Source organism: Macaca thibetana, chromosome 20 (assembly GCF_024542745.1).
Source record: "Macaca thibetana thibetana isolate TM-01 chromosome 20, ASM2454274v1, whole genome shotgun sequence".
Classification (NCBI taxonomy): Eukaryota; Metazoa; Chordata; class Mammalia; order Primates; family Cercopithecidae; genus Macaca; species Macaca thibetana.
In genome coordinates this window covers 42,644,865-42,669,679 of record NC_065597.1, presented here as the reverse complement: position 1 = coordinate 42,669,679, position 24,815 = coordinate 42,644,865, and the positions used below count along the sequence as shown (strand labels likewise).

Genomic DNA, 24,815 nt, shown 5'->3' with positions numbered 1-24,815 from the left:
TGGGCCACATCCACTCTTGGCAGCCATGTTGGTTTAAGTAAAAGTTGCCAAGGTAGAAAAGCAGGAGGGCCAAAAGGTCCTTTAGACTGAGAACATCACTTTAGTCATGACTGGGGCAAATGTCTCTAGCTAAAGCTGCATGCTTGCATAGCAGAAACCAGAAAGGGCCCAGTCTAGCCAGACTCTGCTGGCCAACTCTGAGGCTACACAGATATACAGAGGAGATGAAAAAGAGCCCAGTAGAAAGCAAAAAATAGAGGAAAGCATGAAAATAGACTGAAGTTTGAATGTATTCCTATGGTAGGCTGCTTCTAAAATGGCTCCCATAAATGCTGTCCTCAGTATTAGCACTCTGTGTAATCCCCTCATTTTGGGTGCAGCTGACATAGGGACTTGCTTCCAATAAATCATATTCTAATATGGCAAAAATGGTGGATGTCATTTCCAAGGTTAGACTGACTTCTGCCTTGCTCTCACTCTCTCTCTGGTTCTTCCCCCTTCTTGTGCTGATGAAGCAAGCTGCATGTCATGAGCTATCCTATGAAGAGGCACATGTCACAAGGAACAAAGGGTTTCTTGTGACAAAGAAGTGATGTTCTCTGTTCGATGGCCTGCAAGGAACCCAATCCTGCCATCAATCACATGAAGGGTATGGAAGCAGATCCTTCCCCAGTCAAACCTGTAACGTGGCCACCACCTTGATTGTTGCCTGAGCCAGAGAACCCAGCTAAGGCACACCCAGATTCCCAACCCACAAAATCTGTAAAATCTTTCTCTTGTTTTAAGCCACTAAACTTTGAGATAACATTAAACAGCAATAAGATAACTGATACAGCTCCCATACCCACATGTAGATTCATCAGCAGATCTCAGATGGCGTTACTCATTTAAGGTGTTTAAGAACAATTTCCGTCCAATTAGATATGCAGACACAGAGATAATGCTTAGGAAGCTAGCCTTAAATATTTTTAAAAAGCAAGAATGTAAGAAATGTCATCAGAAATTTCAGCAGCTTCACACAACAGAGAAGACAAGATTCCCAGATAGCAATTCCATGATTCACAATAAAACATGGAGTAGGGAAAATCAGAATCCAAAGTTTTTGCAATTTTTTTAATTGGCAAATAAAATTGCATATATTAATGGTGTACAACATAATGATACATTATGGAATGGCTACATCAAGATAATTAACATATCCATTACATATCAATTAACATCCTTTGCAATATTTTCGATGCCCAGTTTTCAACAGAAAATTACAAGATATGCAAAGAAATAGGAAAGTGTGACACATACTGAGGAAAATAGCAGATAGTAGAACCTGTCTCTGAGTTTCCCTAGATTCTGTATTTCGCAAACAAAGATTTCAAATAGCTATTCTAAATATGTTCAAAGAACTGTTTAAATTTTTAAATAAAATTATGATAATAAAGAATCAGCAGAGAAAGATTCTAAATAAGGAGATAGAAAGTATAAGGAAAGAAATGGAAATTCTGGTGTTGAAAAGCATAAATTACAATTTTACTGTAAAGACCTATTACAACAGATTATATATGGCAGAGGAAGGGATCAATGAACTTGAAGACAGAGTGATAGAAAGTATCTATCTGAGGAACAGAGAGAAAAAAATGATTGAAGTAAAATGAACAGAACCATAGGGGCCAGTGGGACAACAACAAGCCAACAGATGTATAATGAGAAAACCAGAAGTAGAAAATAAAAAGGAAGGAGCAGAAAACATATGGAAAAACCAATGGCCAAAAACTTTCAGAATTTGACTTTAAAAAATTAAATACATATCCAAAATGTTCAATAAACCTCAAGTAGGATAAATATGTAGAGATCCACACCTAGACAAATTATAGGCAAGCAGTCAGAAGACAGAAACAAAGAGAAAAACAAGAAAGAGAAAAATGACTTATTACTATAAGAGGCAACAATACAATTAACAGCTGACTTCCCAAATAAAACAATAGAGGGCAAAAAGCAATCAAATGACATATACAAAGTGTTGAAAAGACTGTTAACCATGAGTTCCATTATCCAGAAAATCTTTCTTCAAGAATGAAGGTAAAATAAACATATTACCACATAAACAAAGACAAAATAATTCACTATTTCAAAATCTTACAAAAATATTGCAAAATTAATAAATTCAGATGTAAAATATCACATGTATATTATTTTGTTTATATAAAACTCAATAACAGGAAGAAAAAGTTTGAAATTGGATGATAAGGCCAGACACGGTGGCTCATGCCTATAATCCCAGACTTTGGGAGGCCGAGACATGTGGATCAGGGTCAGGAGTTCAGGACCAGCCTGGCCGACATGGTGAAACCCCATCTCTACTAAAAGTACAAAAATTACAGAGTGCCTGTAATCCCAGTTACTCGGGAGGCTGAGGCAGGAGAATCGCTTGAACCTGGGGGGCGGAGGTTGCAGTGAGCTGAGATCCCACCACTGCACTCCAGCCTGGGTAACAGAGAGAGAGACTCTGTCTCAAAAAAAAAAAAAGGCAGAAATTGGATGATAAGATGATATTTACCCTTGGAGGGTGCTAATAACTACCAGGGGCTGTAGGGGAGATTCTGGGGTACTGGTTACATAGATGTCTTCATTTGTGATTCTGGCACATTTCTGTATACTTAATTTACTTCAGTAGAAGTTTACTAGAGCAAAAAAGGGAAACCTGACCATGCCACTCCCTCCCCCTTTTTTTTGAATTCCTTTATTGTTTTCCTTTTGCTCCCTTTCCCTTCCCAGTCTGAGCAGAACCCGTGGCCACCAAGTTCCTGGATGGCCTGGCCTCTGGCCACCTCTGTACCATTGCCTCTTTCCCCCTGGTACTCTAGCCACTCTTGCCTTCTGCTGTTAGTGCTATGCCTCCCACTTTGCACAGGCATATGTCTCTGGTCTAAAGCCTTTGCACAGGGCCTTTGCACAGGCATATGTCTCTGGTCCAAAGCCCTTGTCTTAATCCACTCGGGCCTATGACAAAATAGCACAAAGTGGGTAGCTTGTAAACAACAAACATTCATTTATCACCTTTTTGAAGTCTAGGAAATCCAAAATTAAGGCTCTGACAGATTCTATGTCTGCTGAACCCATTTCCTGGTTCATAGGTGACACCTTCTCACTACATCTCCACATGGTGGAGCTCTCTCTAGTCTCTTCTGCAAGGGCACCAATTCCAATCATGAGAGAACTGCCCTCATGACCTAATTACCTCCCAAGGCCCCACGTTTTAATGCCATCAAGAGGGACACAAATGTCCAGTCCATAGCAGCCCTGTTGAAGTCTATTTATCCTTTAGCTCAGAGCTCAAAAGTGGCCTACCCACCACCCCATCCCATCCAAGTCTAGTACCATTGCTATGGCCTTTCTTAGAACTACATTCCTTTCTTTGAGAGCACTCATCTTCACTTGTCATTATGGATTCATAGGGTAATTATCTGCCCTGCTTTTCCACTAGCCCATATGTCTTAGGAAGTCTGCCTATGTTTTTCTCCTGCATCATATCCCCAGCACCATTCCCAATACTTAGTAAGTGCCTGATAACCACATGTTGGATGAATAAATGAACATAGACGAATTGGGCTTATAAAAAACTTTCTTCTAATTAGAGTACACTGTAGAAAGACAGGATGCCAAACTAAAGAATTTAGACTTTTTTTAGATAGGCAACAAGGAGCCATCGAAGGTTTTTGAGAAAGTAAGACACATGGGCTGACCTTTATTTTAGTAAGATCTGTGTGGAGATGGAGGTGGAAAGGCTGCAAGGAGGCTGTGGCAGATTCCAGAGGAGACATAACGCCTGAAGAGGGGTAGTGGCCACATGGGGAACAGTGGGAGGTGGCCAATGTCTCACCTCTACTCTGACCCCAGAGCCAGCTACCAAGCCTGGCAATGACCTCACAATCACTCCCCAGGCCTTCCACCCTTTAAAGCCAATATCCCAGTGTCTTTGCTCACTCTGCCCTTTATGTTCACATCTTGAGGCCACACCTTACCTTCTGAATCACCAGGCCATCGAGTCCAGATAAAGGGATCAAGAGAGTGAGAGAGTGCCAGCCGCCTCCCACCCAAGCCACTAGCAAGACTCCACAATGTCAGAGCAACCAGTGTACCTGAAGGATTTAATGCCCACAAAGAGGAAATCCATGTGGAAGACTGTCGAAGAGAGGCGCATGTCTGACCTCACCCGTGTGCTGGAGTGGCTGGAGCGGAGGCAGGGGAAGAAGAAACAAGCTCCCGAGGTGGGTACCATCCAAGAGAAATGGCAGGAAGACTTTGCTCAAGATAGTTGCAGTAGGGGAGAGAGATTGGACTTGACTCTCCTGAAACCAAAGGCGGGATGGTTTTGAAGTGCTGGGATAAGCTAGTGAGAAGTACCCAAGGACATTAAGGGGGTGGGGGGATTAGTTAATATGATTAGGCTGTCTGTGTTGCTAATTTGCACTTATCAATGTTAGGCTCCCATCCTCTCACAGAGACTGAGAGACAGGATACAATCTTTCTTGATGATTATATTTCAAAGGGTCCTCCCAGGTCCTTGAGAAAAACATTCCTGGATTGTAAAACTAGCAAGAGGCTGATAAATTTACATCTCAAAGGGGCAGAGAAAAAATTTACAAATGCAAGTTTTCTAGAGGAAAGTTTCTCAGGAAAAGGAGGCCAAAGACCTATCATCAGGAAGAAACCTGTCTAAAGTTTAGTTAAGCTGGGCAAATGTTAGTATTGGTCAGAATTCTAGAAGGGCCAAGGGGCAGTGGCTTCTGGGTCTCCGTATTGCAGGATGGGATCTTCCTACTGCCCTCAGCTCTTCCCTCCTTGTGATGCCTTCAGAATCAAAGAACATTCATTCCTCACTGCCATTACTGCAACTGCGACTCCAGCTAACATACCCCCTTTTCTACTCTACATCGAGCTAGTTCTAATCTGCCCTTCCCTCTTTCTCCAAGAAGTATAGCAACCAAGTTTGCCTCAGTTTTTCCCAGAGCTCCCCCAAGACCCATCATCTATGAAGAACCAAGCCATGTCTTTGGAAAGTGGTGTCCTCTGCAGAAGATGCCACCTGGTCTTTCTTGAATCTCCCGACCCTAGAGCAAAATGAGTAAAAAATGCCATTACTAATGACAATGCTCATCACATCACTAACTTTTAATGTTTACTGTGGTGAAGGCCCTGTGCTTAGATTTGTACCTGGGTTATGTGGTCAACTGCTCCCAGTCAGGCCACCAGGGAGGCGCTATTTTTACCCCCAGTTGAAGGATAAGGAAAGTGAAAATAAGTCTTTTTATTGCTCTCACAGAAGTAATAAAGGGCAGAGCCAGGGCTCAAACTCAGATTTATCCAATTCCCAAATGCATGGGCTTTGCTGGGCCAACTCCCCATAACTGCCTCCACTTCCTCTGCTTTATCCAGGTCAGCACCTGCCTTTGGGGAAAGCTTCCATTCTGTTCATGTACTTACTTACTATATTAGTCCATTCTCACACTGCTACAAAGAAATACCTGAGACTGGGTAATTTATTTAAAAAAAAAAAAAAGGTTTAATTTTCTCATGGCTGTACAAGAAGCATAGGGGATTCCGCTTCTGGGGAGGCCTCAGGAAGCTTACAATCATGGCAGAAGGCAAAAGAGGGGCAGGCACTTCACATGGCCAGAGCAAGAAGTGGGAGGATGAGGTGCCACACACACTTTTAAATGACTGGATCTCACGAGAACTCTCTCCTTCATAACACTACCAAGGGGAATCATGTTAAACCATGAGAAACTGCCCCCAAGATCTAATCACTTCCCACCAGGCCCCCACCTCCAACACTGGAGATTACAACTTGACATGAGATTTGGGGAGAGACACAGATCCAAACCATACCACTTACCATTTATAGTCAGAAAGATCTCGAGTGCCAATTCCATCAGACTCATCTGACAAACATATTTTACTCTAAGGTGCTAATGATTTACAGATAGCCTACCCACTGCCTTGATTTGGGGGCGAAGGGGAAGCTTGACTTCTGGGTCTCTCCAAACTCAATTTAGTATCGATCACAGGAATTACATTCACTTCCATGGTTAATATGTTCAGGTCTATCTCCTTTTACCAGGATAAGATTCTAATCATCACATTTTAACAGCTTTACCTTAAAAGTGGCTTTTATTGTAAATAACTTTGGACCTAGAGAGGGAGAAAGTTTACATGGGAAATATAATTAAGTCATCAAGCATCATTACCTTTCCCAGAAGCATCTGGGTTTTTAAAGAAGCTTCTAAGAGGAAGATGACGTGTCTTGGCAGGTCTCTGATAGCAGCAGGTGACGGCGGAGGACCCTCTAGTGAGAAGGTTGGGGTCTATCTTCACCACTCAGGGCCCTCTGTGGCCTCCTCTCCTGGGGTCTGGCCTGGCCATCCAGATCTCCCCACAATAGACTGCTCATGGTATTTCCCCTTGTGAGCCATTTGGCATCAGTGAAGACCGCTGAGGTCTGAAGTCTCAGCCATGGAGGATGCTGAATCCGTGAATGTTGCACTTTCCTTAAGTCTAAGGCATTGCCATGTCGATTCCACTCAGGCTTCCCCAAAATGGGGGCTGTGTGGGGAGCTACTCAGATGACTTTTCGGGGGAGGCTGAGGATTGAGCTGGGGACGGTGGAAAGGGCTGCCCTGGAGGAGATGGGTCATCCTAGCTCCTCATAGCCTGAAAATGCAGCCTTGGTTCTGAGTTGCACTGTTTCTCCACTAAGCCAAACAAAACCCCAAAGCTAACCAGCATTACCTTCCTTAGAAGGCAACTTGCAACATGAAGCAGAGCCTTGGACAGCTTCCTTCCACACTCCCAAACGGCTTATCGAAACTTCCCTTCCACCCACCCCGCATAATAACCCACCCCCGATAATTCATGGAGGGCATTGCACATGCATGTCATAATTCAGTTATTGCTCTCAGTAACCTTATGAAGTAGGTCCTCCTATTATCCCCACCTTTCAGACAAGGAAACTAAGCCACAGAGAAAGCAGAAACTTGCCAAGGTCACTCAGCTCTCAGCCGTGGATAGAGCAGGAATCCAGGCAGTCTGACCTGGAGACTGCAGTCCAGGCCACTGTCTCCCCGTAACCATAAGCAGCACATTCCCAGAGGAGACCCAGTCTATTTAGTTTTTCCCATGATACTCTGGCACCCACCCCTACTCCTTATAGACTAGGCGGGATGCTTCCTGGGTGGCCCGCCCTTTATGTGCTTCTGCTGGGCTCCTGGACTGTGGGATCCTGGAGATCCCTAATGACCCTGCCCTCCCTGCATAAGAGCAGGAGGGCCAGGAATGTGCCATGCACAAGGAACTCCATTCACGGCAGGGTGTGCTCAGCTCTTGGGCGGGTGGTAAGGAATACCTGGGGAAAGAGAAAGACAAGGTCAGTGATGACCACCCCTCCAGGAAGACTGAATGGGGTGGGTGCCTGGGGTGCTCCGGGACCAAGGGAGAGGCCGGGCTGAGCAAAGGCCCAGAGGTCTGGATCAGCAGCACCTGCTCAAAGTCAGGGCAGCCTTCCTGTGGCTCCAGACTGGAGGCAGGGGCAGGAAAGTCACAGCTGGTAAGGCCACATGGAGGCTGGAGGGGCTTCTCACCAGGCTAGGGAGTGAGGCCCTTATGTGGGGGCGGTGATGGGGAGCCCCTGATGGATTCTGAGGTTGAGAGGAACAGGACCAGGCCTGAAGCTTACAACGTCGCTCTGTGGGCGGCGACATGTATACCAGGGTGCATCCGGAAGCAGAGGGACAGTGACAACGGGACCTAGAGTGTGTGCACTGAAGCCTGTGGAGGGGAGGGGCAGCCCCTCACCTGGGAGCTTTCTCCTCGGGGAAAGGGAGGGGACGCTGTCAACACAGGGATGGCTGCAGGGCTCTCTTCCCTTGGCTTTTCAGAAGCAAAAGCCCAAAGTGGTGATAGTCGTTAAAGGAAATGAGAAGAAGGAAGAGAAGAAAGGCAAAGGCCTCATGACGGCACGGAGAGGGAACCACAAGGCCACGGAGACTTCCCAGCTGGTAATGCGGCCCCCCCATCCTCCCCTCACCCGCACTGGGTCTTCAAATGAAGGAGGGGGTCCCCGCTTCTCTCCTGTATAATGTCTGCCTGCTTTCTAAATTTTAAGGCTCTGAAATTCACTCTGGCCCCACATTAACACTCATATAAAATCTCCACCCTTCCCTACCCTGTCCAGCTGTGCTACTCAATTGCTGCCTCCCTGTAGTTTCATTCTTCACTAGTGTCACATCCTCCCTCGCCCATATTTGTCCCCCGAAACCATTCAGGAAGACCACTTGGAAGATGAGAACACAGTGGCTCAGTGAGGGACAGGAGCTTTCTGGCTAGGCGGCTAACAGGGCAGACCCACCCAGACCTAATGGCCTCCAAGGGCCTGTGTTTCCAAGGCCCCCAGGGACCCCTCTGATATATGGTGGGAAGAAGAGGGAGGCGTTGGTGAGCAAGCGCCCATGGGCAGACCTTGCCCCTCCGACCTCTGCCAGGGCCCGGGGAAGCTCCCTCCTTGGTTGCCTTTGCCTGCCTTTCAGCAAACCTTTGAAATCATTGTTTGTTTGCTTGGGATGGAGGTGGGGAGGGTGAGCCAGGTCCTGTAACTGGGGTGTGACTTCTCACCTGTTCCCTCCAAGGCCTTAGGAAAGAGGTTCAGGATGGACAAGGACGCGGTCTCCTACCGAAGGCTCTATGGAGTGGAGCAAAAGGGAAAACGCCTCAGCATGGTCCCTGGCAGCTACATCAAGGATGGCCCCAAGAAATCTGGTAAGGGAAAACCCTTGGCCCAGCCGCCAGAATCCTCCTCCATAATCTCTTCCTCTCACGCCATCCTTAGAGCAGTAGCGTCCACCGCAATCCAACCATTGTGCACACAGGAGTCAGAAGCCCGCATGGAGGCTTGGGAGGGACGCTCCTGGGGTCGCTCTTGGCAAGCGGGATGTGACGTGAACAGGAGGTGAATGTCTGTCAAGGCCCTGGCCCTCCCAAGTGTTCCCTTCTCAGGAAACCAACCTCATGTGTCCAGGTTCCTGAAGCCATTTTGGTGACATCAACTTCATGAGTTACAAATCATCTAATTAATTCAGATACTGTGACAATATCAACTACAGAAGGTACCACTCCTGCTGGCCTGAAACTTGCCAGGAGTTGCTCACCTCTAGGAAGGGACGAGCTTAGGCTGTGCCAGATCCCCAATTTCAAAGACTGCCTGGGTCCTGACCCTGGCTCTACCACTTTATAAGGAACTCAGAGTTGTATAATCCTGGACAACTTATTCCACCTCCGGAGTCTGGTTTTTCATCTGTAAAATGGGATGATAATAATACCTGCCTCATAGTATGGTTGTGAGGTTTAAGCAAGATGAGGCATGAAAAGTAACTAGCCTGACCAAGAGGAGGAGCTGAATGAATATTAGTGGTTTTTTTCTAAGTAAAAATTTTGCTAAAGTTTCAGGTGGTCTTTATTGTGGTGTTGGAAAAACAGATGCGTTTGTTATGTCAGGCCCTTTGGGACAGAGGTGTAGGGTAAAAGAGAAATCTGGAAGGGATTCCAACTAGCCCAGGAGAAAAGTGCACAGGAGCCTTTAAGCAGAGGCTGTCAATTCTCATACATAAAATTGCCCCCATTGTGCCCAACAAAAACAACAAAATCTTTTCTTCCCCTTTTCATTTAATATACCAAAGCCATTGTGACCAAATTGCAGTCACTTCCCTTTAAGATTTAAATGCAGTCAGCTTTCAGTGCAGTTTAGGATCCCAGATTAAATCCTAGAATAGCACTTTAGGGGCATTACTGGTGAAATCTGAAGAAGTTCTATAATATACAAAAAAATCTTAATTTCTTAGTCTTGACAAACATGTCATGGACGTAAGATGTTACCATTAAGGGAAAATGGATGAAGGATATACAGGAATCCTCTTTATTTTCTTTGCAACATTTCTGTAAATCCATATGTGATGGTTAATATTGAGTGTCAACTTGATTGGATTGAAGAATGCAAAGTATTGTTCCTGGGTGTGTCTGTGAGGGTGTTGCCAGAGCAGATGAACACTTGAGTCAGTGGACTGGGAGAGGCCAACTCACCCTCAACCTGAGTGGGCACCATGTAATCAGTTGCCCGCACAGCTAGAATAAAGCAGGCAGAAGTTGGAAGGATCAGACTTGCTGAGTCATCTGGCCTTCATCTTTCTCCTGTACTGGATGCTTCCTGCCCTTGAACATCAGACTCCGAGTTCCTCAGCTTTTGGACACTTGAATCTATACCAGTGGTTTGCCAGGGGCTCTCAGGCCTTTGGACACAGACTGAAGGCTGCACTGTTGGCTTCCCTACTTTTGAGGTTTTGGGACACTGACTGGCTTCCTTGCTCCTCAGCTGGCAGACTGCCTATTGTGGGACTTCACCTTGTGATTGTGTGAGTTAATACTCCTTAATAAACTCCTCTTCATATATACATCTATCCTATTAGTTCTGACCCTCGATGGAACCTTGACTAATACACCACAATTATTCTAAAATATTTGAAGTTTATTTTAAAAATAAACTAGATTGCCTTATGCCTTATGGGAAGCCCCATACCTTCCCCAAACTTTCTGTGACTACCAGTGTAATGTCTGGCTCCAAAATCCCGGTCCTGCTGGGCCCTGGAGCTTCTGTAAATATTGCTTCCAGTGGCTGCTATTTTGTCTCTTTGATTTCTCCTAAAACCTCTTACATGGAAGTCATTGTGTGTAAATACATTCTGTTGAAGGCTTGGGGCCAACAGAGGGAAAGAATTACATCACGAATCATACAGCAAACAAATTAGAGGTTGATGATTAGACTCCCTTGTTCTTCAAAGTCCTTTATCCGACCCTGCCACCAGGAGATTTTTCCCTAGCTACATGTCTTTGCAGGAAGTAGCCCCCTGATGTTTTTCTCAACTCCAAGACTGGGTAAGGCGAGGCGAGCCGGGAGTTGAGGCCACCAAATTTAAGGAAGCACTCACTCTCAGATGCCAATCATGCACTAGTGTGAGTCTGAGAGTGAACGCCTGAAAAGATATTCCACACAAATGGTAACCTAAGGAGAGCATCAGTGGCTATACTAATATCAGATTTTAAGTCAGAAACTGTCACAAGAAAAAAAGAAGGTTGTCATATAACAGGGGATTGATTCATCAAGGAGACATAACAATTGAAATATTTATTCACTCAACATCAGAGTACCTAAATATGTTTAAAAAATTAACAGAACTGAAAGGAGAAATAAACAGCAACACAATAATAGTAGGGGACTTTAACACTTCACTCTCAACAATGGGTAGGTCATGCAGGCAGAAAATTAATAAGGAAAAGAGCAGATTTGAACAAAACTGTAGACCAAATGGACCTAACATATGTTTACACATCCCGTCATAATACACATTCTTCTCAAATGTAAGTAGAATATTCTCCAGAAGTGATCATATGTTGGACCACAAGTCATTTTTTTTTAAGTGCAGCAGTACATGTGCAGATTTGTTACATAGGTAAATTGTGTCATGGGGGTTTGTTGTAGAGATTATTCATCGCCCAGGTGATGTACCCATCAGTTATTTTTCTTGATCCTCTTCCTCCTCCCACCCTCCACCCTCAGGTAGGCCCCAGTTTCCTTTGTTCCCCTCTATGTGGCCACGTGTTCTCATCATTTGGCTCCCACTTATTAGTGAGAACATGCAGTCTTTGCTTTTCTGTTTCTGCATCAGTTTGCTAAGGATAATGGCCTCCTGCTCCATCCCTGTTCTTCCAGAAAATATGGTCTTGTTCTTTTTATGGCTGCATAGTATTCTGTGCTGTATATGTGCCATATTTTCTTTATTCATCCTACCATATATGGACATTTAAGTTAATTCCATGCTTTGCTGTCGTGAATAATGCTGCAGTGAATGTATGTGTGCATGTGTCTTTATGGTAAAATGATTTATATTCCTTTGGGTATATACCTAGTAATGGGATTACTGGGTCAAATGGTAGTTCTATTTTTAATTCTTTGAGGAATCACCAAACTTCTTTCCACAATGGTTGAACCAGTTTACACTCTCATCAGCAGTACATAAGTATTCCCTTTTCTCCACAACCTCACCATCATCTGTTATTTTTTGACTTTTTAATAATAGCCATTCTGACTGGTGTGAGATGGTATCTCATTGTGGTTTTGATTTGCATTTTTCTAATGATCAGTGATGTTGAGGTTTTTTTCCATATGCTTGTTGGCTGCATGTATGTCTTCTTTTGAAAAGTGTCTTTTCATGTCCTTTGCCCACTTTTTTTTTTGTTTTTCTTTCTTGTAAGTTTGTTAAAGTTCTTTATAGGTGCTGGATATTAGACCTTTGTCAGATGCATAGTTTAATTTTTTTCTTCTATTCTGTAGGTTGTCTGTTTACTCTGTTGATAGTTTCTTTTCTTGTGCAGATTTGGTTTGTCAGTATTTTGTTGAGGCTTTTTGCATTAATGTTCAAGGAATTGGCCTGACATTCTTTTTTTGTTGTGTCCCTGCCATATTTTGGTATCAGCATGATGCTGGCCTCATAGAAAGAGTTAGGGAGGAGTCCCTCCTCCTCAATTTTTTGAAATAGTTTCAGTAGGAATGGTACCAGCTCTTCTTTGTACGTCTTGTAGAATTTGGCTGTGAATCTATCTGGTCCTGAGCTTCTTTTGTTGTTGTTGGTAGGTTAATTACTGATTCAGTTTTGGAGCTCATTATTAGTCTGTTCAGGGATTCAGTTTCTTCCTGGTTCAGTTCATTCTCGAGAGGGTGTATGTGTCCAATAATTTATCCATTTCTTCTAGATTTTCTAGCTTGTGTACAGAGAGGTTTTCATAATATTCTCTGATGGTTATTTGTATTTCTGTGGGGTCAGTGGTAATATCTCCTTTGTAGTTTTTACTTATGTTTATTCGGATCCTGTCTCTTTTCTTCTTTATTAGTCTAGCTAGCAGTCTATCTGTTTTATTAATTCTTTCAAAAAACCAGGCCGGCTGTGATGGCTCACACCTGTAATCCCAGCAGTTTGGGAGGCCGAGAGGGGCAGATGCCTTGAGCCCAGGAGTTCAAGACCAGCCTGGGCAACATAGTGAGATCCTATCTGTATTAAGAAAAAAATTAAAAAGAAAAAAACCCCACAACTCCTGGATTCCTTGATCTTATAAATGTATTTTTTGGGTGTGTGTGTCTCAATCTCCTTCAGTTGAGCTCTGATTTTGGTTATTTCTTGTTTTCTGCTAGTTTTGGGGTTGGTTTCCTCTTGGTTCTCTAGTTCTTTTAGATGTGATGTTAGGTTGGTAAATTGAGATTTCTCTAACTTTTTGATGTGAGTGATCAGTGATATAAATTTCCCTCTAAATACTGCCTTAGCTGTGTCCCAGAGATTCTGGTATATTGTATTTTTATTTTCATTTGTTTGAAATAACTTCTTGATTTCTGCCTTAATTTCATTATTTACCCAAAAGTTATTCAGGAGCAGGCTATTTAATTTCCATGAAATCGTATGGGGTTTTTCTTCCTAAGATAAGGTCTCACTTTGTTACCCAGGCTGGAGTGAAGTGGCAGGATCGTGACTCACTACAGCCTCGACATCTCATGCTCAAGCAGTCCTCCCACTTCAGCCCCTCAAGTAGCTGGGATTACAGGTGCACACCACCATGACCAGCTAATTTTTGTATTTTTTTGTAGAGATGAGGTTTTGACATGTTACCCAGGCTAGTCTTAAACTCCTGAGCTCAAGTGATCTGCCCGACTTGGCCTTCCAAAGTGCTGGAATTATAGGCATACCCCTTGTGCCCAGCGAAATTGAATGGTTTTGAGTGATTTTCTTGGTCTTTTTTTCTAATTTTATCGCACTGCACAAAACACATCTTAACAAACTCAAGAAGACTAGAATTATATTAACTATCTTTTCTTACCACAAAGGTATAAAACAAAAAGTCAATAAAATGAGAACAATTAGAAAATTTAAAAATATGTGGAAATTAAACAACACATATCTTCACATGTGTTTCTAGCTTGTTCCATCTATTCTTTGCTTTCTCTTTCTTCTTTTCCTGCCCTCTTTTAGACCAAATAATGTTTATGATTCCATTTCATCTCCTTCATTAGCTTCCTATTTATAACTCTTTGTTGCAGCCGGGTGTGGTGGCTCACGCCTGTAATCCTAGCACTTTGGGAGACGGAGGTGAGTGGATTACCTGAGGTTAGGAGTTCGAGACCAGTCTGGCCAACATGGCAAAACCCTGTCTCTACTAAAAATACAAAAATTAGGCAGGCATGGTGGCGCGTGCCTGTAGTCCCAGCTACAGGAGGCTGAGGCAGGAGAATCACCAGGAGGCAGAGGTTGCAGTGAGCCCAGGTCGTGACACTGTGCCCCAGCCTGGGCAACAGAGTGAGACTCCGTCTCAAAAAAAAAAAATACAAAAATGAGCCAAGTGTGGTGACGCACATCTGTAATCCCAGCTACTCAGGAGGCTGAGGCAGGAGAATCGCTTAGACCTGGGAAGCGGAAATTGCAGTGAGCCAAGATTGCACTCCAGCCTGGGAGACAGGGCAAGACTCCATATTTAAAAAACACAAAATCATTTTAGTGATGATGTTAATGTATATAGCATATATCTTTAAACTAGCACAGTCTATCTTCATTTTATGTAAAGCATAAGAACCTTATGAGAGTATACTTCCATTTCTCCTCTCCCCTTCTACATGCTGTTGTTGCCACACATTATATTTTTCCATATTATAAATCCCACAAGTGTTATGATTTTTACCCTATGCAATTATGTTTTCAAGAGACTTTTCTGTTTACTCACACATTTAATATTTCCAGTGCTCTTCATTGGATCCAGATTTCTGTCTGGAAGAATTTTCCTTTTACCTGAAGATTTTCCTTTAATGTATCTTGTGGTGTGGCTTTGTTGGTAATAAATTCGTATAGCTTTTGTATATCCAGAAAGGTCTTTATTTCACTTTTGTTTCTGAGAGACACTTTTGCTGAGTGTAGAATTTTAGACTGTCAACCTTTCTTCATCCAATACTTTAAAGTTTGGTCTACAGTCCTCTGGCTTGTTTGCAATGGGAAGCTGGCTCTCTTCTTAATTTTTGTTCCTCTGTAAAGTATGTTTTTTCCTCTGGCTTCTAAGATTTTCTTTTAAGAAAGGAGCTTATGATGTGCCTTAGTGTCATTTGCTTAATGTTTCTTGTGTTTGTATTTGGGGTTTGTTGAAATTCTTGGTTTACAGTTTTCATCAAATTTTACCAATTTGTTGGCCATTATTTCTTCACAAATTTATTTCATTTCTCCATTCTCTCCCCTCTCTTTCAGGCACCCAAATTACACATATTTAAAGTCCCAAAATTCATGTTGTGTTTTTCTTCATCTTTCAGTCTTTTCTCTTTGAGTTTCATCTCGTACAGTTTCTTGTGCTATACTTTCAAGTCCACTAATCCTTTCCTCTTCTATACCGAATCTGCTGTTAATTCCATCCAATAGAATTTTTCATTTCAAACATTGTCATTTTCATCTCTAGAATTTCAATTTGGGTCATTTTAAATCTTTTGTGTTTCTTCTTAATGTGACCCTGCCTTGGAGGGCATAACAGCAGTATGCCATACTAGCTGTTGCCGTATTCTTGTCTACCAATTCTTTCACTGGAGTACTTTCTTTTCTGGCTTGTTCCGGCTAGTCCTCAGCTGAGAGGAATCTTTGCATAACTCTGCAGTTCTTGGCGCAGCTTTTTCCTGTTGTTCTAGCTCTTACAGTTTACCTAAACTATCTGGTCTCTCTCCTCAACTCAAGGGGACTCCTAGGCTCTGTCTAGGCTTCCCTGCTACCCCACGCTGCAACCTGGAAGCATCTTCCAATTGAAGGCTGGGGCAATCATGAGGCTCCCCTCATTTCTTTCCCCTCACTCAAGGATCACTGCCCTGTGTCGTGTGTTGTCCAATGTCTAAAAACTGCTATTTCATATGACATGCCCAGTTTTTTAATTGCTTAAGGTGGAAGGATAAATCCAATCCCCGCTACCCCATCTTGACTGAAGGCAGAAGTCTCAAATTGGCCTTTCCACAACATAAACCTGATTAAATGCAATAACAAGTCACTGAAAAGTTTTACGAAGGAAATTACTAAGTTGAATTTAAATTTTAGAAAGGTTGCCCTGGCTATGAGCCAGGAAAAGATTCTGGGAAAACAACTGTAACACCTTGCCAAAGTAAATCTTGGTAAAGTCTGAGTAGCTAGACTGGGAAAGGGAATTCCCTCCCTGGGCACCTTATGTCCAGGACATTGTGTAGACACCAGGCCAAGGATACATTCCCTAATGCACAGGGCTAGAAGGCCATACCCTCTTTTGTCTCCACGAGCACAGAGTGAGCTTCTGGTGTCCCGAACATGGCTCATTAGAAATATAACCTATCTCTTCAGCCACAAACCGAGGAATGTGGGTCACTTTTGTCCAAAAGAGTGGCCAGGACAGGCTTCCAGAAAAAGGCTCTGACAATGTGGGCTCAGGTCCTCAGTTCACCACTGATAATCTGTGGCATCTTGAGCACATTACCTAATCCCTCTGATCCTAGTGTTCTCCTTTGTCAAATGGACATGACGTGGTTGTGAGACTAATGTGTCCCCACTGCCAGAAAGCCCTTGAACACTGCCTGGTATGTGAGTCACTCAACACATGTCAGCTAATCTGTGTAATTGTCATTAATTTTTATATTGCTACTGCTCTTTCCTTCATGAGACCCACCTTGCACGGAAGAGGATCAGATGTTTCAGGAAAGGCAATTGCCCTTTCTCCAAGGAATTTCCTTATTTGTGTCAAGGAGAATGTGCAGCTCATGATCCTCCCATAGCATAGCGCCAATTTCCTGCACGTACAAACGGACTGCTGAGGCCACCTGACCTGATCACCCTGTCAAGGACCAGCTAGAATGCCAGAGCACCATGTGCCATAAAGAGTCCTAATTCAGCTACTAACTCATTGGGACACTTTGGGCAGGTCACACCCACTCCTCAGGCCACTGTCTCCACATTTATGTAATTGTGGGAGGTCTAGATGCATTTCGACTAGGAATATCCTGATAAAATTCCCAAACTTTGTTGATGAAATCTTACAAGCTTACAGACAGAATAATTTACTTACAAGGGGAAAAAAAATCAACCTGCCATCAACCTGGAAGTGGAATAGCACACATGCATTGCTAAGAATGAAAACTCCCATAATACTGGCCCCAATTCACATAAGTCACTATCAAATGAATGAATTATATTTGTAGATTCAGAAATATTTAGGGATTTTTATAAGCCATACATTCTTTCATCTGCAGAAAATTCTCTAGGAGAGACTGGAAACAACATATTGGCAAGTAATTTAAAATCAATATCTAGATAAACATTTAAAACCAGGTGAGATAGAAAGGTTGACGACAAAAGGAAAAGCAAAGAAACAACAAGGAAGTGCAAGTAGATGAGTTAGAATTGAGGCTAAAAGAAACACATAGAGTAAAAGAGAGACCTTTTTAAATGTTAGAATAAGTAATAACCATAAACCTACATGCATCAAAAAATGTAGAAGCTAAATAAATAAAGCAAGACATTTAGAAATGCAGGGAGAACCTGTTAAAGATACAGTTATGGTGGTCCATTTTATTTTATTTTTCTTTTTTGACTTTTAGGTTCTAGGAGTACATGTGTGGGTTTATTACATGGGTAAATTCTGTGTCGCTGACGCCTGGTGTATAAATGATCCTATCACCCAAGTAGTGAGCATGTGATGTGGTTTGGCTGTGTCCCCACCCAAACCTCATCTTGAATTGTGGTTCCCAAGTGTTGTGGGAGAAACTGGTGGGAGGTAATTGAATCATGGGGGCGGGTCTTTCCCATGCTGTTCTCGTGATAGTGAATAAGTCTTATGAGATCTAATGGTTTTGTAAATGGAAGTTCCCCTGCACAAGTTCTTCCTGCCTGCTGCCATGTAAGACCTCCCTTGCTCTTCTGCCATGATTGTGAGGCCTCCCCAGCCATGTGGAACTGTGAGTCAATGAAACTCTTTCCTTTATAAATTACCCAGTCTCAGGTACATCTTTATTAGCAGCATGAGAACAGACTAACACAGCATAGTAACTGGATAGGTAGCCTTTTAACCCATATCTCCCTCCCATTCTCCCCACTATGGGGGTAAATTTTAATACATCTCCTTCAGAAACAAATAGAAGATCATACAGACAATAACAGGAAATACATAGAAGAATGTAACTATGCAGTTAACAAACCATAGCTTTACATCTTAATAGAGAACATGTATTTTTTTATATCCAAATAATATTTACAAAAATCTCCTGTGTGCTTCATCACGGAGAAAATACTAACATTCACAAAAGTAAAGATTTTAGGGCTACCTACATCATCCCAAACCAACAATTAGAAATAACCCTTAACTATAAAAATTGGAAATTAAAAAACATACATCCAAATTACCCTTGTGTCAAAGAAAATAACTAATGAAATAAGCCTGTTTCATACCAAAACCTATGAGACAAAGGCAAAATATATGCTCAGAAGAAAATGTACGGTAAAAACTAAAAGTAGTAATTCTTTATAAAACACATAATAAAAGAAATTTCCAACACTTTTATTAATTTAGTAAGTAGAAGAATTATGAAAAAGAGAAAATTAATATATTAAATACTGGCTGGGGTTAATGAATAATATCAACATCAAAAGTTGTTAAAAGCCTAAGTATAAAGCTAGCTTTTTGGCTTTTTGAAAAAGCAAGTGACATGAAAGCAATTGCTATGAAGTAATCATAAGCCTTGTTAAAAGGAAGAGTAAAAATACACAAGATTGTATATGAGAAAGGATGTAAATAAAAGAACTGTAATAGAATACTATACCTCTATACAATATACAATACATTTTAAAACCTAAAGGAAATGGATGATTTTCTATTATACTATATATTATCAAAATTGGTACAATAAAGAGCAGAAAAATTGAGTAGGGCAATTTCTGCAGTGAAGGTTGAAAAATAATTAACATTTTCCCACTAAAAAATGGCACTAAGACAAATGGTTTCATGCAAGGTTTTAACATTTAAAGAGCAAATAATTTTAACGTTACTTCAACTATTACAGACTGTATAAAATATAGACATTTCTGCACTAATTTAACAAGCTATTAAATTAATGCAGAACTTTAATATTAAAACTTATACCAAAAAAGTTGGCCAATCTCACAATAATATAAATGCGAAAATCTAGAAATTTTTAGCAAATATACTCGATGTATGAAAATACATCACATGTACAATGTCTGAAATGAATTCCACCATGAACAAGTGAGCTTTATTACAGCAGGTAAGAAGTGGTTCATTATCAGGATATCTAAGAACACAATTTATTACATCAACATATTAAAGGAAAAATGTGATTATATCAGTAGATGGCAAAAAAAAAAATGCAATGAGTAGAATCAAGCAATTATCACCAGTAAAAACTCTATGTTAACCAGGGATAAACCACTAAAATATTATAAAACATATACCCCAAATAGGGGCAAATGTCATTCTAAAAGATGCAATGCCCAAATTACTTAAAATCGGGAACAAAATGAGGCTTAATCCCTATCATCATTATTGGCAATGTTTTAGAGGGTCTGTCAAACGTAATATATATTAAAAAGAATATGTAATTTTGATAAATATTGGAGGAATGATATGTTCATTTTTTCCCCCTAATATGATTGTATATCTGCAAAACTCATGAAATTCTAGTTAAAAAATAATAAAATTTACCGTGGTTGCTGGTATACTAGACAAATACAGTTTTTTGTTTGTTTGTTTGTTTCTTTGTTTTTGAGACAGGGTCTCTCACTCTGTCACCCAGGCTGAAGTGCAGTGGTGTGATCATGGCTCACTGCAGCCTTGACCTCCTGGGCTCAAGCAGTCCTCCCAAGTCAGCCTCACAAGTAGCTAGGATGACAGGCATGTGCCACCACACCCCTAATTTTTTTTTAATTTTTTTTTTTTTTGGTAGAGATGGGGTCTCACTTTGTTAGTCTTGTCAGGTTAGTCTTGAACTCTTGGCCTCAATCCATGCTGCCCAGGCTAGTCTTGAACTCCTGGGCTCAAATGGTCCACCTGCCTCTGCCTCTCAAAGTGCTGGAATTATAGACATGAGCCAGCATGCCCAGCTGACAAATATAGTTGTTCAAAAAAACAGTATATTTGGCCAGGCATGGTGGCTCACGCCTGTAATCCCAGCACTTTGGGAGGTTGAGGCAGGCAGATCACGAGGTCAGGAGATCGAGACCATCCTGGCTAACAAGGTGAAACTCCATCTGTACTAAAAATACAAAAAAATTAGCCAGGCGTGGTGGCGGGCGCCTGTGGTCCTAGCTGCTCAGAGGCTGAGGCAGGAGAATGGCGTGAACCCAGGAGGTGGAGCTTGCAGTGAGCTGAGATCACACCACTGCACCCCAGCCTGGGTGACAGAGCGAGACTCCATCTCAAGAAAAAAAAACAAACGGTAGACTTCTCTCTATATACTTGTCACACCAGTTAGAAATGGAAATGAGTACAAAATATTCCATCCTCGTAAGTAAAAATACATAAAACACTTAGAAGGAAATTTAGGAAGAAAAAAATATTAAGGTGTCCAAGCTCTAGTCCAACCTTCACACTGGCCACATGGGACCCAGGACGGATTTGAATGTGGCTCAACATAAATTTGTAAACTTTCTTAAAACATCACGAGATTTTTTTTGCGTTTTTTTTTTCTCATCAGCTATCATTAGTGTTAGTGTATTTTAGGTGTGGCCCAAGAAAATTCTTCTTCTTCTAATGTGGCCCAGGGAAGTCAAAATGTTGGGCACCCCTGCAAGTCCAACAACATTTTGTTTGGTACAAACCCCATATTTGGGTCACATCAGACACTCACCATTTCATTTCGTGTATTTGTGCCTTCACACATTCTGTTCCTCTGCCTGTGATCCTTTCCTTCCTTTTCTAACTGATCAACTATTCACCCTTTCAAACCCAGCTCAAAGCTTTTCTCTTCTGATACCTTCCCTGGGATATCAGAAGATATCCTCTAGGCTACCTCCCCTATGCTCATTCCACTTAGGGGAACTCCCACTGGGAAGGATGGAGAGAACAGACAGAAAGAAGCAGAAAGAGGGAAGGAGGGAAAGGAAGGGAGTTGGAACAAGGCAAGGAGAAAGGAGGGAGGGGAAAAAGGATTGAACAAACAAAGAAGGAGAACCTGGGTTAGGCGCGGTGGCTCACGCCTGTAATCCCAACACTTTGGGAGGCTAAAGCAGGTGGACCATTTGAGCCCAGGAGTTCAAGACCAGCCTGGGCAACATGGCAAAACCCTATCTCTACAAAAATATAAAAGTTTATCAGGAGTGGAGGCATGTGCCTATAGGCCTAGCTACACGGGAGGATGAAGCATGAGGATCACTGAGCCTGTGAGATAGAGGCTGAGGTGAGGTATGATTGTGCTACTGCGTTCCAGCCTGGGCCACAGAGTGAGGAAACTCAGTCCCAAAAAAAGATAGTAGGGAAGGGGTGTAGAGAACCTGTGAAAGCCATGAAAAGACCTCATATCTCAGAACAGGTATTGTTTGAAGTCCATGCATTCCTCCAGCATTCATCCCCTTCCTGCCTACCCCATCTCTCAAGTCTCCCATGATCTAACTCTTTGATGACATCTGTCCAATTTCAGTTACAGATATCAAGGATGCAGTCGACCCAGAGTCTACTCAGCGGCCAAACCCATTCCGTCGACAAAGCGTTGTCTTAGATCCCATGTTACAGGACGGTACCTTTAGCAGCCGGAGGGCAACCTTCATGAGAGACTGGTCCAACAAGATGCCTGACACGGCTTACGAACGCAAGCTAAAGAGCCTCATGGAGAAAAGCACCGAGCCTAAGATGGAAACCATAAGGATGCTGAAGCCAGAGGAGGTGCTGAGCTGCCGGTGAGAGCTGCCACCCCCTGGGCAGGGGGGTGGGATCCCAGAACAGGCTTTGCTTACTCCTGTCTCTGGCTCAAACACCTTGGCTTAATCTGAAGATCTAGGAGTAGGGGCTTGGCGTGGCTGAGCTCTGCCCTTTGGTCCCAAAGGACTGCTCCAGGGCTCAAGCCAATGGGTCTTCAGCAGCTCACCTGCTGGTAGACCATCGCCTGAATGGGCATGTCATTTAGGTGCTGCCATTTTGATGCCACACCTTTCAACAACCCTCCCAATATTTCCATTTGTTTCAATATTACTCAAAAAGGAAAGAATGTGGCTTTGTCTTAACAGGAAGATTTCCCTACAATCCTTTGCACTGTGGGGTTGAGTTGCTGGTGATGGTAGCCACCATCCCCAGTGACCTATCTGCTGTATGTTTGGGCTTTTAGACTGTCTAAGGGATCATGAACAAAGTGTGAAACCATTTGCTATTTACTGCTCTTCCCAAAGAGTCTCCCTTCTCACTTGCTCTCTGTCCCGTTTATCAGGGCTTTCTGCGTTTTAGCAGTGGAGCCCAGATTCCCCCACTCCTTCCAAAAACAAGCATCCTTCTCCCTAGCCCAGTGTTTTCCTTTACTCTAAAGTTGTAACTGACAAAGTTCGGAAACTTTAGCAAAGAAGGAAACAAGACAACAGAGTAATGTAGTTGTTATCATCCTTGTAAGGTTGACATCAGTAAACTCATCTGTAGGTTTAAGATGGCCTTAAATGTCTGGTAATCTAATAACCCCATCACAAAGTCCTGCTCTGCTCACTGACTGGCAGAAGGTTAACGCTTCAAGATGAACAGGCAGAGACCTCAGCAGACTGCCCTTGCTAGTTAGTTCCATGACTGGATGACTTTGGCCATGGCTTTCAGATGGACCATGTGGTTCTAATTGACTCTGGGCAACAGGCAGCCTACCTGGGTTCCATGGTGGGGGAAAAGAGATTTGGACAGGACTCCTGCCCTCCAAAGAGACGGAAAGAATATTTGAAGAGATAGCATACAAAACCATTCAAGAAACAACCAAGAAAAGAATGGAGTGGTTCAGAGTGAGATTTATTATTATTGTTATTATTATTGAGACAGTCTCTCTCTGTCGCCCAGGCTAGAGTGCAGTGATACGATCTCGGCTCACTGCAACCTCCAGCTCCCAGGTTCAAGCAACTCTCATGCCTCAGCCTCCTGAGTAGCTGGGATTATAAGCGTGCACCAACAAACCCAGCTAATTTTTGTATTTTTAGTAGAGATGGAGTTTTGCCATGTTTCCCAGGCTGGTCTTGAACTCCTGTTCTCAAGTGGTTCGCCTGCCTTGGCCTCCCAAAGCGCTAGATTACAGGTGTGAGCCACAGTGCTTGGCCAGGATGAGATCTTAACGAGTGTCCCCATATACTTATGCATGAGACCCTCAGAGGCTGATCAGGGAAAAAGTAGTCCAAGTGTGGGCACTCGTGAGGGAGTCTGAGCTGGCCATAAGAACAGATAGGCTCTGGGAAGACCTTAAAGAACAGTGGCCATTCCTAACAGGCAGAAAATCACATTATATCAACACACAGTGCCTCTCCCATAGTCTGTGGCAAAGTAAGCAACCAGCAGGCAGCCTGAGTAGGGGCCTACACTCTGTACTAAAGCTGGGACCAAGGTCAGGGTTGCTGGTAGAATAAGAAGCTCTCTGGATCACACAGTATAAATGGGATTGATCCCATTCTTCAGTATCAATCAGAATTTTGGGGCTCTAGCTAATATTCTAGATCAATGGTCTGATTTTTAAATTGTGTAGATATTATTTAAAAACAAATGCTCTCCGCTATGCCTGCAACTTTGCTCAGCGGTTATTTCCACTGTCTGTATCTTTCTCGGCCCGTGGCCTCTCTCAGTGTATGTGCGCATGACAGTGACAAATCACGTAACAATTCACATTCTGCCTTTTCTCACCACTTGGTACTGTCACAGCCATGTGACATCATCTTCTTCTTAATGCCATTCTAACTATGGCTTTTTAATTAAGCTCCTTGACATGAGGTAGTCCATTATCAGATTGACTATTTCTCTGTTAGTGGATTTACTCATTTTCCTGTTGTTGACAATCCCAAAATGAACATCTTTTATTTATATAGCTTTTCTTTCCATTGACTTCTCTTCTTAGGATACATCGAGAACCTGAGTGGGGTTACTGAGTCAAAGATAATGAATGTTTTTTTCTTTGGAGGCAACTGACTGCCAAAAGAGTTACACCAATGCAAACTCCCACCTCCTTTGTGGGGTGTCCCACTGTCTTATAAAGTCTCTATCAGCTCCACGGATGACTGGGAGAGCCAGCCCCTTGCAGAGCACCCACACTTACTGCTGCTTAAATCTAAGCTCTTTTCAATAAAGTTAGAAGCTGCTGTGACTCCACCTTCAACTGACCTCTTTTGCCTTCTCTTGAACAGATACCTGAGGTTGTCCAAGGAGAACATTCGGACCTTGCTCAAGCTGTGCAAGGATGCAGGAATGGATGTGGATATCCACCCCCACATGGTCGAAGCGGACATAGACGCTAAAAAGGTGTTCACCGGAATATGCAGTGTGGCACTCTAAAAAGCTCCTCTCGCCGCCACCTTCAGGCTCCTTCTGTCATGGGACCCTTCGTCTCCAGATGCCATCCTCTGGCACACTACAAGTGATCCTTCCAACCTAGTGCATCCCTTTAGAAAATAAGCAATCAGAAAACAAGCCTCAGTTGTGTGATCATTGTGCTGCGGTAAGACTGGTCCTTGACATCCAAGTCA

The 24,815-nt window shown here is 42.8% G+C and overlaps 2 protein-coding genes across 2 annotated transcripts in view; one reads left to right on the top strand and one right to left on the bottom strand.

The window, feature by feature from the left end:
- Positions 1–24,815, bottom strand: part of CBLN1 (cerebellin 1 precursor) — a 680,545-nt gene that overhangs the window by 94,801 nt on the left and 560,929 nt on the right. The gene's annotated exons all lie outside the window — the stretch shown is intronic.
- Positions 3,970–24,777, top strand: C20H16orf78 (chromosome 20 C16orf78 homolog). Its single transcript, XM_050774827.1, has 5 exons — positions 3,970–4,262; positions 7,929–8,048; positions 8,676–8,805; positions 21,770–22,025; positions 24,477–24,777. Exons 1-5 carry the CDS (start codon positions 4,113–4,115, stop codon positions 24,622–24,624), a joined length of 804 nt encoding a protein of 267 aa, XP_050630784.1. The 5' UTR covers positions 3,970–4,112; the 3' UTR covers positions 24,625–24,777.

Excerpts from the sequence above, each read along its gene's own strand:
- C20H16orf78 (XM_050774827.1), top strand. The coding sequence starts at position 4,113 with ATGTCAGAGCAACCAGTGTACCTGAAGGATTTAATGCCCACAAAGAGG. Across the intron at positions 4,263-7,928 it reads AGAAGAAACAAGCTCCCGAG|AAGCAAAAGCCCAAAGTGGT; the intron begins GTGGGTACCATC and ends TTGGCTTTTCAG. Across the intron at positions 8,049-8,675 it reads CCACGGAGACTTCCCAGCTG|GCCTTAGGAAAGAGGTTCAG; the intron begins GTAATGCGGCCC and ends GTTCCCTCCAAG.